Below are 15,295 nucleotides of genomic sequence, written 5' to 3' on the forward strand. Positions count from 1 at the left end.
TAGGGTGTTGATTTTAGATCTTTCCTGCTTTCTCTTGTGGGCATTTAGTACTGTAAATTTCCCTCTACACACTGTTTTTCATGTGTCCCAGAGATTCTGGTATTTTGTGTCTTTGTTCTCATTGGTTTCAAAGAACATCTTTATTTCTGCCTTAATTTCGTTATTTACCCAGTAGTCATTCAGGAGCAGGTTGTTCAGTTTCCACGTAGTTGTGTGGTTTTGAGTGAACCTCTTAATCCTGAGTTCTAATTTGATTGCACTGTGGTCTGAGAGACAGTTTGTTGTGATTTCTGTTCTTTTACATTTGCTGACGAGTGTTTTACTTCCACCTATGTGGTCAATTTTAGAATAAGTGTGATGTGATGCTGAGAAGAATGTATATTCTGTTGATTTAGGGTGGAGAGTTCTGTAGATGTCTATTAGGTCTGCTTGGTCCAGAGCTGAGTTCATGTCCTGGATATCCTTGTTAATTTTCTGTCTTGTTTATCTGTCTGATATTGACAGTGGGGTGTTAAAGTCTCCCATTATTATTGTGTGGGAGTCTAAGTCTCTTTGTAGGTCTCTAAGAACTTGCTTTATGAGTCTGGGTGCTCTTGTATTGGGTACATATATATTTAGGATAGTTAGCTCTTCTTGTTGAATTGATCTCTTTACCATTATGTAATGGCCTTCTTTGTCTCTTTTGATCTTTGTTGGTTTAAAGTCTGTTTTATCAGAGACCAGGATTGCAACCCCTGCTTTTTATTGCTTTCTAGTTTTCTTCCCTTGCTGGCAAGAAGTTGTGTTCCTTTGGAGGAGAAGGGGCATTCTGGTTTTTGGAATTATCAGCCTTTCTGCTCTGGTTTCTCCCCATCTTTGTGGTTTTTATCTACCTTTGGTCTTTGATGTTGGTGACCTACGATGGGGTTTTGGTGTGGATGTCCTTTTTGTTGATGTTGATGCTATTCCTTTCTGTTTGTTAGTTTTCCTTCTAACAGGCCCCTCAGCTGCACATCTGTTGGAGTTGCTGGAGGTCCACTCCAGACCCTGTTTGCCTGGGTATCACCAGTGGAGGCTGCAGAACAGCAAATATTGCTGCCTGATCCTTCCTCTGGAATCTTTGTCCCAGAGAGGCACCCGCCTGTATGAAGTATCTGTTGGTCCCTACTGGGAGGTGTCTTCCAGTCAGACTACACAGGGGTCAGAGACCTACTTGAGGAGGCAGTCTGTCCATTATCGGAGCTCAAACTCTGTGCTGTAGAACTACTGCTCTCTTCAGAGCTGTCAGGCAGGGACGTTTAAGTCTGCAGAAGCTGTCTGCTGCCTTTTGTTCAGATATGCCCTGCCCCCAGAGGTGGAATCTAGAGAGGCAGTAGGCCTTGCTGAGCTATGGTGGGCTCCACCCAGTTTGAGCTCCTTGCCACTTTATTTACACTGTAGGCATAGAACTGCCTACTCAAGCCTCAGCAATGGCGGATGCCCCTCCCCCCACCAAGCTCCAGCATCCCAGGTCAATCTCAGACTGTTGCACTAGCAGCAAGCAAGGCTCTGTGTGCATGGGACCTGCTGAGGCAGGCACAGGAGGGAATCTCCTGGGTCTGCCGGTTGCGAAGACTATGGGAAAAGTGCAGTATTTGGGCAGGAGTGTACCGTTCTACCAGGTACAGTCACTCACGGCTTCCCTTGGCTAGGAAAGGGAAATCCCCTGACCCCTTGCACTTCCCGGGTGAGGCGAGGCCCCGCCCTGCTTCGGCTCACCCTCCATGGGCTGCACCCACTGTCCAACCAGTCCCAATGAGATGAACCAGGTACCTCAGTTGGAAATGCAGAAATCACCTGACTTCTGTGTTGATCTCACTGGGAGCTGTAGACTGGAGCTGTTCCTATTTGGCCATCTTGAAAGTGCACCAAGTTCTGCCTTTCTGACTCTTAAGGCCTGATTGTTGCAGCTTCATTTCTTTATTTTCTGAAGAGGTCCCATTCAGCATAAGTACCTTCCTTCAGGTAGAGCTTCTATTTGCCAGTTCCTCTTTTGGCATCATCTTCTCTCTGACCTTGTTTTCTGACCCTACTTGTTTTTTGTGTGCTTTGTGGCACCAGTAGGGTCTGTATGTGAGTCCCTGTGCAGATCTTCCTTGTACTTTTTTTCTGAGTTTCTCTGCTCTCCACTTACCTCGGTGATCAGACTTGACTATAAAAATGAGTGTATTTCTTGTTGGTTTCCTATAAGCAGCTGGTATCTCATGTCAGATGGTTTCCATGAGTTATCTGATAATGGCAAAAAATCCCCTTCCTTGGAGATTTTGGCATTTCTGCTCCCAAGGCCTGCTTGTGATAACTGTCTCTCTAGTCTTAGATTAAGAGGTTCTAGGTTGGAGCCTATGAGGACCAAAGAAGGGTATATCTTGAAGAACTTGATTAATCAAAACTAAAAAATCATGAGAACAGCAGATTTGATCTGTAAAATATATCCCAGTTCTGACAAATTCTCATCACTTCCACAGCTACCACCTTGTTTCAAGCCACCATTAGCTCTCATTGTTGCAACAGCCACCTGAGTAATTTCTCTGTATCTGCCCTTTCCCTTTTGTGGTCTACTTTTTAACACAGTATCCAGAGAAATTGTTTTAAAAATATAAATGTGTTCATGTTATACCTCTGTTCAAATCCCTGTAACAGCTCCCATCTCAGAGTGAAATATCAAAGTCTTGATAATAGCCTAAAAAGGCAGCTGGGTGCAGTGGCTCACGCCTGTAATCCCAGCACTTTGGGAGCCCAAGGCAGGTGGATTACCTGAGGTCTGGAGTTCAAGACCAGCCTGATCAACATGGAGAAACCCCGTCCCTATTAAAAAATACAAAGTTAGCCGGGCGTGGTAGTGCATGCCTGTAATCCCAGCTACTCAGGAGGCTGAGGCAGGAGAATTGCTTGAATCTGGGAGGTGGAGGTTGCAGTGAGCCAAGATTGTGCCCCTGCACTCCACTCTGGGCAATAAGAACGAAACTCCGTCTAAAAAAAAAAAAAAAAAGCCTAAAAAGGGGACTCTGTGTATTCTGGAACCCTGTGGCTTCTTTGAGTTCATCTCCTGCTAGTCACCACCTTACTTATTTCTCTCTAGCCATACTGGCCTTCTTGTTATTCCTTGAACATACTAAGTATGTTCTGTCACCTCAGGGACTTTGCATCTGCCCTTCTCCATTCTTGGGATACTCTTCTCCCAGTTATTCTGCATGCCTTTCTCCCACACCTCCTTTAAATATTTGCTTTAAAGTAACCTTCTTATCTTTTGCCTTGTTGCACTCCTTGGTGATATTGAGCGTATATTTCACATATCTTTTGGCCTTTGTTTTTATTTTCTCTGAGACAAAGTCTCACTCTGTCACCCAGGCTGCAGTACAGTGGCATGATCACAACTCACTACAACCTTGATCTCCAAGGCTCAAGGGATCCTCTGACCTCAGACTCCAGCTTCAGCCTATAACTGGAACCACAGGCATAAACCACCGCACCTGGCTAATTTTTTTTTTTTGTACAGATGGAGTCTCCTATGCTGCCCAGGCTGGTCTCAAAATCCTGAGCTCAAGTGATCCTCCCACTTTGGCTTCCCAAAGTGCTGTGATTACAGGCATGAACCACTGTGCTCAGTCTTGTTTGTCTTCTTTTGAGAAATGTCTAGTTAGATCTTTCACCCATTTTTTAATCTGATTTTTTTTTCTATTGAGTTGTTCAAGTACCTTATATATTCTAGATGTTAACTTGTCAGATATATAATTTGCAGATGTTTTCTCCCATTCTGTAGGTTGTCTGTTCACTTCATTGTTTCCATTTTATTTTGATTTAATCCCATTTATCTATTTTTGTATTTTGTTGCCTGTGGGTTGTTGCTTTTTTTTTTTTTTTTGGCAGTGTCTCTCTCTGTTGCCTAGGCTGGAGTGCAGTGGCATGATATTAGCTCACTGCAGCCTCTGCTTCCTGGGTTCAAGTGATTCTCCTGCTTCAGCCTCCCAAGTAACTGGGATTACAGGCATGCGCCACCACACCCGGCTAATTTTTATATTTTTAGTAGAGATGGGGTTTTGCCATGTTGGCCAGGCCGGTCTCGAACTCCTGACTTCGGGTGATCCTCCCACCTTGGCCTCTCAAAGTGTTGGGATTACAGGCATGAGCCACCGTGCCTGACCGTTGCCCATGCTTTGGAGGTCTTAAAAATCCTTGCCCAGACCAATATCATGAAGTATTTCCCCTATGTTTTCTTCTAGTAGTTTCATGGTTTCAGGTCTTACGTTTAAGTCATTTATAGTTTTTAATATATATATATATATATATATATATATTTTTTTTTTTTTTTTTTTTGTAGAGACAAGGTCTCACTATGTTGCCCAGGCTGGTCTGTAACTCCTGGGCTCAGGCAATCCACCTGCCTTGGACTCCCAAAGTGCTGGGATTACAGGCATGAGCCACCATGCCTGGCCCACATTTAAGTCTTTAATCCATTTTGAGTTGACTTTTGCAAGTAGTAAGAGATAGGGTCCAGTTTTATTCTTCTGCATGTAGATAGCCAGTTTTCCCAGTACCCTTTTTTTTTTTTTGAGATGGAATCTCACTGTGTTGCCCAGGCTTGCGGTCAATGGCATGATCTCAACTCACTGCAACCTTTGCCTCCTGGGTTCAAGTGATTCTTCTTCTTCAGCTTCCCGAGTAGCTGGAATTACAGGCGCCTGCCACCACGCCCGGCTAATTTTTATATTTTTAGTAGAGACGGGGTTTCACCATGTTGGCCAGGCTGGTCTCCAACTCCCGACTTCAGGCGATCCATCTGCCTTGGCCTCCCAAAGTGCTGGGATTACAGGCATGAGTCCGCGCCCGGCCCCCAGTACCATTTATTGAAGAGATTGTCCTTTCCTGAATGTTCGTTCATGCATTTGTCTAAAATCAATTGGCTATACATATGTGGATTTTATTCCTGTGTTCTGTATTCTTTTCCATTGGTCTATATGTCTGTTTTTATGCCAACATCATGCTGTTTCGGTTACTATTGTTTTGGAGAATATTTTAAACTCAGATGGTGTGATTCCTCTAGCTTTATTCTTTTCGCTCAAGATGGCTTTGACTATTCAGGGTTCTTTATGGTTCCATATGAATTTTAGGATTTTTTTTTTCTATTTCTCTGAAGAATGTCATTGAAATTTAGATAGGGATTACATTGAATCTGTAGATTGCTTTGGGTAGTATGAATGTTTTAACAATATTAATTCTTCCAACCCATGTACATGGGATATCTTTTCATTTATTTGTGTCTTCTTCAATTTAGTTCATCAGTATTTTACAGTTTTCATTGTAGAGATCTTTTACTTCCTTGGTTAAATTTATTCTTGAAGGTATTTTATTATTTTTTGTAGCTATTGTAAATGGGATTGCTTTTTTGATTTCTTTTTCAGATTTGTTTACTAGTTCTAACAGTTTTTTGGTGGTGTCTGTAGGTTTTTCTAGATTTAATATCATGTTATTGGCTGGGCACAGTGGCTCACACCTGTAATTCCAGCACTTTGGGAAGCAGACGTAGGTGGATCCCTTGAGATCAGGAGTTTGAGACCAGCCTAGGTAACGTGGTAAAATCCCATCTCTACCAAAAATACAAAAAATTAGCCAGGTTGGGTGGCATGCACACCTGTAGTCCCAGCTACTTGAAAGGCAGAGATGGGAGGATCTCTTGAGGCCCAGGAGGCGGAGGTTGCAGTCAGCTGAGATTGTGCCACTGCGCTACAGCCTGGGTGACAGAATAAGAGCCTGTCTAAAAAAAAAAAAAAAAAGGATAAGCTCGTGTTGTCTGCTTGCAGGGGCTGTTTGACTTCCTCCTTTCCAATTTGGATGCCTTCCTTCTTTCCTTCCTTCCCTTCCTTCCTTTCCTTCCTTTCCTTGCCTTCCTTTCCTTTCTTTCTTTCCTCTTGCCTAATTGCTCTGGCTAGAACTTTCATTACTATGTTGAAAATAGTGGTGAATGAGGGCATCCTTGTCTTGTTCCAGATTTTAGAGGGAAAGCTTTCAACTTTTCCCTGTTCAATATATTAGATGTGGATTTGTCATATATGGCCTTTATTGTGTTGAGGTATATTCCTTCTATATCCAATTTGATTGCAGAGCTGGGGACTGGAATCAACTAAGTCTCAGTCATTCACATACCTGACTCCTGAACTTGAAGACTCAAAACAGCTGGGGCTTCTCACGCATGTGTATCTCTACATAGACTTCCACATGATGTCTCCAGCAGGGTGACTTCAGGGTAGCCAGGTTTCTTACATGTTGGCTCAGGGCCCCTCAGGCATGTGTCCCAAAAGAGAGAGAGCCAGGTGAAATTTGTATTGCTTTTTCTAACCTAGACTTTGGTGTCATGCAACATCATTGCTGCTACATTCTATTTGTAAGAAGATGAGTCACTAATGTCAGCCTATATTAAAGGGGAGGGAAATCCACCTTTAATGGGAGGATTGTCAAACAATTTGTGGACATATTTTAAAACCATCACAGTTGGCCGGGCGCAGTGGCTCATGCCTGTAATCCTAGCACTTTGGGAGGCTGAGGCGGGTGGATTGCCTGAGCTCAGGAGTTTGAGACCAGCCTGGGCAATGGTGAAACCCCATCTTTACTAAAATACAAAAAGTTAGCTGGGTTGGGTGGCACATGCCTGTGATCCCAGCTACTCAGGAGGCTGAGACAAGAGAATCACTTGAACTTGGGAGGTGGAGGTTGCATTGAACCGAAATCACGCCACTGCATTCCAGCCTGGGCGACGAGCGAGACTCTGTGTCAAGACAAACAAACAAACAAACAACCATCACAGTAAATTAACCTGTCTAAACCTAATGTAATTTGGGGCAAATGGCATTATCTTCAAGAGTATTACTGTTCTCATTTATAAATTAAGAGTGATAATTCATTGGTTGTGAAGATTTGATGAAAAAATATTGTGGAAATTAGAATATTGCTTAATATATAAGCAAGTACTCAAACATTTTAAATTCTTCCTTCCTTTTTCTTTCCCCTTTTAGCTTATTGATTTTCAGTTAACTGTCATTTTTGTCTTTTCATAACTAAAAAATATGAGGAAGGAATTTCTAATTTATATATATTTTTCAAGTGAGACATGTAACAAAGAGGAAGTGATAGTTTAGTTGGCAACTAAGACATGTGCATAAGGAAGGATACATGAGTGATGTGATACACTTGTATGTTGGGTAGATGGAATGTGTTATGGCTAGCTAGAGGCAGGTGACCTGTATGGAGATCTTGACCGGCTGACTACTAGGTATCTCTTGTGATTTGTGTATTTTTCCCTTGCAGTTCCTGAGGGAAGACCTCAATTACCATGACCCAACAGTGAAACACAGCACCTTCCATGGTGAGGATAAGCTCATCAGCGTGGAGGACCTGTGGAAGGCATGGAAGTCATCAGAAGGTAATAGGCAGCCTGGTCATCAATCCTAGTTGCGGGAAGGTTTAGAGAAGAGAGAAGCAGCAACTTGGCCTTAAAAGAACATGTATATAAAATGCTTAGTAAAGGGCAAATTATTGAAATGATTCTACATACAGTCACTAAATACGACTGAATATAGTCACTCTGCTGGGCATGGGGGAAGGTTCTCCAGAGTTGGAGTTTTTCTTTATTAGAATACTTTTTGAATTCTATCCTATTCCTACCCCCTTCCTCACCCACCTGACCCTGGCATAGGAATCTTCCAGGTTCTGCTGCTTCATCTCCAGAGATAGGGAGCTTGCTGGTCTCTTGAGGCAGCCCCTTTCTTCTCTAGCTTCCCACTTAGTCCCAGCTCTGCTGCGTCCTAGACAATTCAAAGATTGGGTGAGGGTACAGACAGACTCTCTCCTTTTGTATACTATCTTGATTGAAAGCTTTCCTATATCATTTTGGTTGAAAGCACTAGTGTAGAGTCTGTCTTTTTTCCCAGGTTAAGTAGCCCTACTTCTTGAAGAAAACATTTTCTCAGTCTCCTTCTCATCTTGATTTCCTGCCTATAAGCACTTTTGTTAATGTGTTTCTTAGATCCTATAGTTGGCTGCAGACCTCCAAGTGTGATTTTATCATCACAGAGTTGAGCAGGACTGTCACCTTCTTGTTTCTGAATCCTGTGCATCCGTTAATGCAGTCTGATTAGATACTGGTGCCTCACTAGTCATACCACTCTACTGACACATGTTGAGCTTAATGAAAACTTCAGATTTGTGTAAAACTGCTAAACCATGATTACCATTTTTTTTTCTGGAGCATTTCCTTCAGAGTTCTTAGTGAAAGAGCATGTCTAATTGTGCGAGACTTGACAGGGAAGGGGAAACCAGGGCTTTAGCTTCCTCTCCATTTATATTATGGCTAGGGCACAGATAACATTATAAGACTAGAAGCAATCTCTCTTCTCAGGATCTCTTAGGGCAGGTTCTGATGCTAACAGGGTTAAATGTAAGTAACTATCAGGATCCCTGGTTTTTATTTGAGGAACCTTAGGCCTATTTGTATAAAGTTACTTGTCATTATCATGCATTTAGTGGAGCCAGAACTTTGGCCTAGAACTTCAGCTCTGTAGCCGATGCTTTTCAATACCCTCTTGGTTGAAAGCATTAGTCTAGGGTAGAGAAGACTAGTTTTGGCAGGAATGAGGCAGTTTCTATTTTTATTTACATTTTAATTTAGGCTTATAGAGTTTGAGATCTGAAAGGGGTAATCTATATTGTAGAGGGAGAGCATTAAATGTGAAGCAGGAAGACCTGGATTCTAATCCTGATTATGGGATGGACAGGCTGATACTTCCTGTTAACTCTATGTTTTATCAGTGTAGAAGAAAAATTAAGCAGCTGTGGGAGAGAGCTTCCTGGATATCTTTGGAAGCTGAGTTCCTTCTGGGGGCTTTTCTTTAATAGCTCTTGAGCAACGCAGGCTGTCTACTGATGAAGGTCAAGCAGTGACATGAGCTTTAGAACTTCACCAGCAGTACCAGGAAAAAAATCTTCCATTAGCATCATTTAGTTTTGGATTTCTTATTTTTCTCTAATAATGTGAGGACGGGGTGGCTGGTTTTTAAGAGTGGGTTTCAAAAGTAGGAACTTAGAATTAAAGATGGCAGGGAGAGCATTCTGGCCTTCTCTGAAAGCTCACGTAGAAGTATCTAGGAAAGGAAAGTGAGAGGGCAGAAACAGAGGGACTAAATCATAATGCTAGAAAACAGCTCCAGGCAGTTTTCTCGTAAGGACTTTATTTTTGGACTTAGCAACTATTTGGAACACTTCCAGTGTATTCTAAATTACAGGAAAATGAAAGACAATGGAGTGAGGTTTTTTAGGGGAGAGTCCTCATTAACCACAAGTGGAGAAAAGCATTTCAGTGCACAGTGATGTAGTTCACAGCTAAGATGAGAAATGATATATATGTACCCTTTCAGAATTTGCTCAGTGTGACTGGGCGCTGTGGCTCACGCCTGTAATCCCAGCACTTTGGGAGGCCAAGGTGGGTGGACCACGAGGTCAGGAGATTGAGACCATTCTGGCTAACACGGTGAAACCCAGTCTCTACTGAAAAAATACAAAAAAAGCTGGGCGTGGTGGCATGCACCTGTAGTCCCAGCTGCTCGGGAGGCTGAGGCAGGAGAATGGCGTGAACCTGGGAGGCAGAGCTTGCAGTGAGCCGAGATTGTGCCACTGCACTCCAGCCTGGGCGACAGAGCGAGACTCCGTCTTAAAAAAAAAAAAAATAATTAAAAAAATAAAGAATTTGCTCAGTGTGTGTTATACTTGGTGGTTTGACAGACTAAAAGTGAGAATTTTTATATGTCCTCTTCCTCCCAATAATTTGCTTCATTATTCAGAGAAAGGCCCCTAATCTCTCTGGAGTGATGATTTCCAGGGCTACAAAAAGCATGTAATATTCTGGTACTGGCTCAAACTAGCTGTTCTGAGTTTAGCTAGATGATGTAGATGTCAGCAGTGGTCATTTGTGTTCAGAACATTAGCTGGCTAGTGTCAGTGCCATTTGTGTGATTAGCATTGTTAACATTTTTCTGACTAATGTTGGGAGCCAATCTTTTCTCTGTGTTATATAGATCTTAGCAGAAAAGTTTTCTAATCTCTATCTTAGCCAACTCTGGACTTTAGTAATAAAAACAGCAGCAGCAACAACAACAACTGAAAAACTACTTTAACATTTATATAGTATTTAACATGTGCTAGGCACTGTTTCTGAATGTTTTACATATATTAACTTATTTATTTCTCACAGAAACCATATGAAGTATAGATATTATGATTATATAGAGTTAGCACAGACTTCACAAGTTCACAGCCCGCAATAAGATTACTCTCACTTCAGACATCAGCCACAATTTCAAGCTGTTCCCAGGTCACCTGCACTTCTGACCAGCTGGCTACAATTCATGTATTACCATGGCCTTCTCAGGTTTGATAATTAACTAGGACTACTCCGAGAATTCAGGAAAGCCCTATACGTATGATCACAATTTTATTATAAAAGTTACAAATCAGAACCAGCCAAAAGAAGAAATTTATAGGGCAAGATCTGGGAGAGGCCTGAATGTGGCACTTTTGTGTCCTCTCCTTGTGGAATCAGGACACATCTCCTTTTCCAGCACATTGGAGTGTTTGCCAGTCAGGAAACTCAACTGAACTTTGGTGTTCAGTATTTTTCTTAGGGTTTCATTACATAGGCAAGTTTGATTAAATTATTAGGCACATGATTGAACTTAATTTCCAGCTCCCTTTTTCTCCATAAAGGTTGGATTGGTATCACCTGGCTCAGGGCCCGCAATGCTCTAGTCACGTGGTTGATTTTTTTAGTGACCAACCCCCGTCCTGAGTCATCTTATTAGCCTGAACTCATATGTAATCCAAGGGACCCAAATAAAGACATTCCTATCACTGGGAATATTCCAAAAGTTCATTGGGTACCTCCTAGTAACACAGGACAAAGATCTGCCAAATTCTTTATTATACAACGTTGAATAATTAAGTATGGAAGAACTGGTAAAGCAGGGTTGAAGAAGGACCAAGAATGAGGGCCACTCCAGGAAATCCAGCAGCAGAGACTAGGGGATTGGCCTTTTCTTTCTTTTCTTTTTTTTCATTTGAGACCGAGTTTCACTCTGTCACCTGGGCTGGAGTGCGGTGGCGCAATCTCAGCTCACTGCAACCTCCGCCTCCCAGGTTCAAGCAATTCTCCTGCCTCGCCTCCTGAGCAGCTGGGACTAGAGGCGTGCGCCACTATGCCCAACTAATTTTTGTATTTTTAGTAGAGATGGGGTGTCACCATGTTGGTTGGCCAGGATGGTCTCAATCTCTTGACCTTGTTATCCACCCACCTCGGCCTCCCAAACTGCTGGGGTTACAGGCGTGAACCACCGTGCCTGGGGGATTGGCCTTTTCTAATTAGCTACTTGCATATGACTCAGCTTTATTCACTTTTTATTTCTAAGTGTCTTTGCTCAAGAGTCACATATGACAAGAGAAGAATCAGATTGGCATAGTGTGGATTACAGATTTAAATAGGGTGGTGATAGTGGGAGTGTGTGTGTAGGGTTTGGAGAGAGCTGCGATTTCCAGCCCCTGCAGGATCATATGAGGTTAGAGGAGTGGCAGTTCTTTAAAGGAAGGGTGGCTGGGTAGATTTTGTAGAATCCTTGAGAAATAGAATTACTGTTTGCATATTTGAGCCATTGGAAACAATAACAGTGTCATTTTTAGAGAGGAATGATGGGAGGCACTGACCTAAGGGAATTCTCCTCTAGAGCATGGCTTTCATTTTTTCTAACCAAAGTGCATCATTACTGCTTCTCTTTTCCTTTCCTGGACACTATATTTTAAATGATGCTATCTGCCAAACAAAGTATATTTCTTTTTTTGAGACAGAGTCTCACTCTGTAGCCCAGGCTGGAGTGCAGTGTCATGATCTTGGCTCACTGCAGCCTCTGACTCCCGGGTTCAAGGATTCTTTTGCCTCAGCCTCCCGAGTAGCTGGGATTACAAGCGTGCACCATCATATCCAGCTAATTTTTGTATTTTTAATAGAGATGGGGTTTTGCCATGTTGGCTAGGCTGGTCTCAAACTCCTGATCTCAAGTGATCCACCTGCCTCAGCCTCCCAAAATGCTGGGATTACAAGCATAAGCCACTGTGCCTGATGAAAATTTCTTTTTTGCTTTTTCTTTCTTTTTCTTTTGAGATGGAGTCTCACTCTGTTGCCCAGGTTGGAGTGCAGTGGAATGATCTCGGTTCACTGCAACCTCTGCCTCTCAAGTTCAAGAGATTCTCCTGCATCAGCCTCCAGAGTAGCTGGGATTACAGGTGTGAACCACCATGCTTGGCTAATTTTTGTATTTTTAGTGGAGACGGGGTTTCACCATGTTGGACCAGGCTGGTCTCGAACTCCTGACCTCAGGTGATCCTCCCGTCTCAGTCTCCCAAAGTTCTGGGGTTACAGGCGGTAGCCACCACACCTGACCAATACTTCTTAAGTAATAATTTATTTCCTCATTTTTGTGAATCAAGAGTTCCTAACTATCAATCTTTGATTCTATGAAATATGATTGCAGCTAAAAGCAAAAGAACCTGGTAGTCTAGTGTGCCTGTGGACTTTGCCACAGTAGTTGTTTACAAGTTTTTGTTTCCAAAAGCCTGGTAGAAAATAAACATTGCAGGCCAGGCACGGTGGCTCATGCCTGTAATCCCAGCTGAGGGATTTTGGGAGGCTGAGGTGGGCAGATCATGAGGTCAGGAGTTCAAGATCAGCCTGGCCAACATGGTGAAACCCCATCTCTACTAAAAATACAAAAAAGATTAGCTGGGCATGGTGGTGAGCACCTGTAATCCCAGCTACTCGGGAGGCTGAGGCAGGAGAATCGCTTGAAACTGGAAAGCGGGGGTTGCAGTGAGCCGAGATCGTGCCACGGCACCCCAGCCTGGGCAACAAGAACGAAACTCCATCTCAAAAAAGAAAGAAAGAAAGAAAATAAACATTACAGTAAATAAGTTCACAGATCTCCTTTTTTGTCTGTGCTATTCTTTGGATGACAGAATTTCTCTGCAGGAAGCAGTGGAGTAGTACAGCAGGTTCCTGAATAATGTCACTTCATTCAACCTTGTTTGATTATAATGCTGATGAAAATAAAAAATTGCTTCCTGACTGGGGCCACTGTCTCTGTGTGGAGTTTGCACATTCTCTCCATGTCTGCATGGGCTTTCTGCAGGTACATCAGTTTCCTTCCACATCTCGAAGATATGCACTTTAGGTGAATTGGCATGTATAAATGGTCCCGTCTGAGTGAGGGAGAGGGAGAGAGAGGAGAGAGAGAGAGGGAGGGAGAGAGAGAGGGAGGGGGAGAGAGAGAGAGATAGAGAGAGAGAGAGAGAGAGAGAATGAGTATGTGTGTGTGTATGTGGTGTATGTGTGTGTGCGCCCTGCAATGGAATGGCATCTGATTCAGGGTTGGTTCCCACCTGGCACCCTGAGCTGCCCAGGATAGGCTCCAGCCACTCTCAACCTTGAACTGAAATAAGAAGGTAAATAATTATCTTACTTGTTTTAATCTTCCTTAAATGTATGTACAGGTGACATTTATTTCATTGTGTAATATTAGAAATGTTTTGGTCTTTATTTGTAAGTTTGGTGATGTTTTTGTGACCAGAAATATGCCATAGGAACTTCACCCTTGATTATATCAGTTAGCTTCTGGTAAAATTGGTTTTGTTATACATGGTTTTGCTTAAAGTTGCAGTTTCCAACAACCCATTGATGACATTCATTGAGGACTTACTGTACTGGAGAGCTAGGAAGCCTTTAGAAAGAACATCCAGGCTGGGTGTGGTGGCTCACACCTGTAATCCTAGCACTTTGAGAGGCTGAGGCGGGTGGATCACTTGAGGTCAGGAGTTCAAGACCCACCTGGCCAACATGGTGAAACCCTGTCTCTACTAAAAATACAAAAATTAGCCAGGTGTGGTGGTGGGCATCTATAATCCCAGGTACTCGGGAGGCTGAGGCAGGAGAATCGCTTGAACCCAGGGGACGGAGGTTGCAGTAAGCTGAGATCGCAACTTCACTCCCGCCTAGGTAAAAGAGCAAAACTCCATCTCAAAAAATAAAAAATAAAATAAAATAAAAAATAAAAAAAACACCCAGCAGAGCTGCTGACCTCTCCTCTCTGTTGACACAACACAGGGAGGTCAGGTGGCATCAGACTTCTGTCTAAACCATTTCAAAAGTCAGATCCATATGAAAGAGTTGGCAGCCCGTTTTTGCTTTTACATAAACCCAATGAGAGATATGTTTATTATTTTCTTTTAGTCATTTAAAAATTATTTTTCCAAGTGAATCATCAAGTCATTTAGTCAAAAACCTAAGACATTAGTTGTTTGCTGCTGTATTTTTTGGAAGAATCATACAGTTGGCTTTTTCTTTCCCCTTACATTCTTTCAGATAATTTTTTTTCCCTGATAATAAAAACAACTAGCATCCATGTAGTGACATTTATCACAGTTGTTTTATATTTATTTTAAACAGACACTTGAGGATAAAAGGTTTTACTTGTATTCCCATTTAATAAATAACAAAACTGAGTATCTCTCACCTGAGGGTTCTACCTGTTTAATATATCTTATGTGCATCTCCTATGATACTGCCTTAGCTCAACTTCATTACCTTTTTAAAAAGATATTTATTGAGTTGCAACTGACATACAAAAAGGTGTAAATCTCTAAAGTTTACTATTTTTAAGATTTTGATACATGTATACAATTGTGAAACCATCACTGCATTAAAGATAGTGAATATACTCATCACCCCTAAAAGTTTTCTCATAGCCCTTTGTAGTCTCTGCTCCCCCAGCAACCACTGATCTGCTTTCTGCCATAGATTAGTTTGCATTTACTACAGTTTTATGTAAATGGAATTATATAATATGTACTTTTAAAAAATAATCTGGCCACGTTCACTCAGTGTAACTATTTTGAGGTTCATTTATGTTTTGCATGTGTAAATAGTTAACTCCTTTTTATTGCTTAGTAGTAGTCCATTGTAGAGACATACCACAATTTATTTACCTATTTGCCTATTGGGAGACATTGAGCTGCTTTTAGTTTTTGGCTATTACAAATAAAGCTGCTATGAACATTCACATGCAAGTCTGTATGGACATATATTTTCTTTTCTCTTAGGTAAATATCTAGGAGTGGAATGACTAGATCATATGGTAGGTATATGTTTTTAAGAAACTGTCAAACTGTTTTCTAAAATAGTTGTATTTTTTAT

The 15,295-nt window shown here is 42.0% G+C and overlaps 1 protein-coding gene across 4 annotated transcripts in view; it reads left to right on the forward strand.

The window, feature by feature from the left end:
• The window catches only part of STIM1 (stromal interaction molecule 1), a 217,127-nt gene that overhangs the window by 145,604 nt on the left and 56,228 nt on the right, over positions 1 to 15,295 (forward strand). For all 4 annotated transcript variants that reach the window (XM_009186797.3, XM_003910339.4, XM_003910338.4 and 1 more), the window contains exon 3: positions 7,318 to 7,432. In XM_009186797.3, the coding sequence (XP_009185061.1) occupies positions 7,318 to 7,432 (115 nt within the window). The remainder of the gene's footprint in view (positions 1 to 7,317; positions 7,433 to 15,295) is intronic.

Source organism: Papio anubis, chromosome 12, assembly GCF_008728515.1.
Source record: "Papio anubis isolate 15944 chromosome 12, Panubis1.0, whole genome shotgun sequence".
NCBI classification, from domain to species: Eukaryota; Metazoa; Chordata; class Mammalia; order Primates; family Cercopithecidae; genus Papio; species Papio anubis.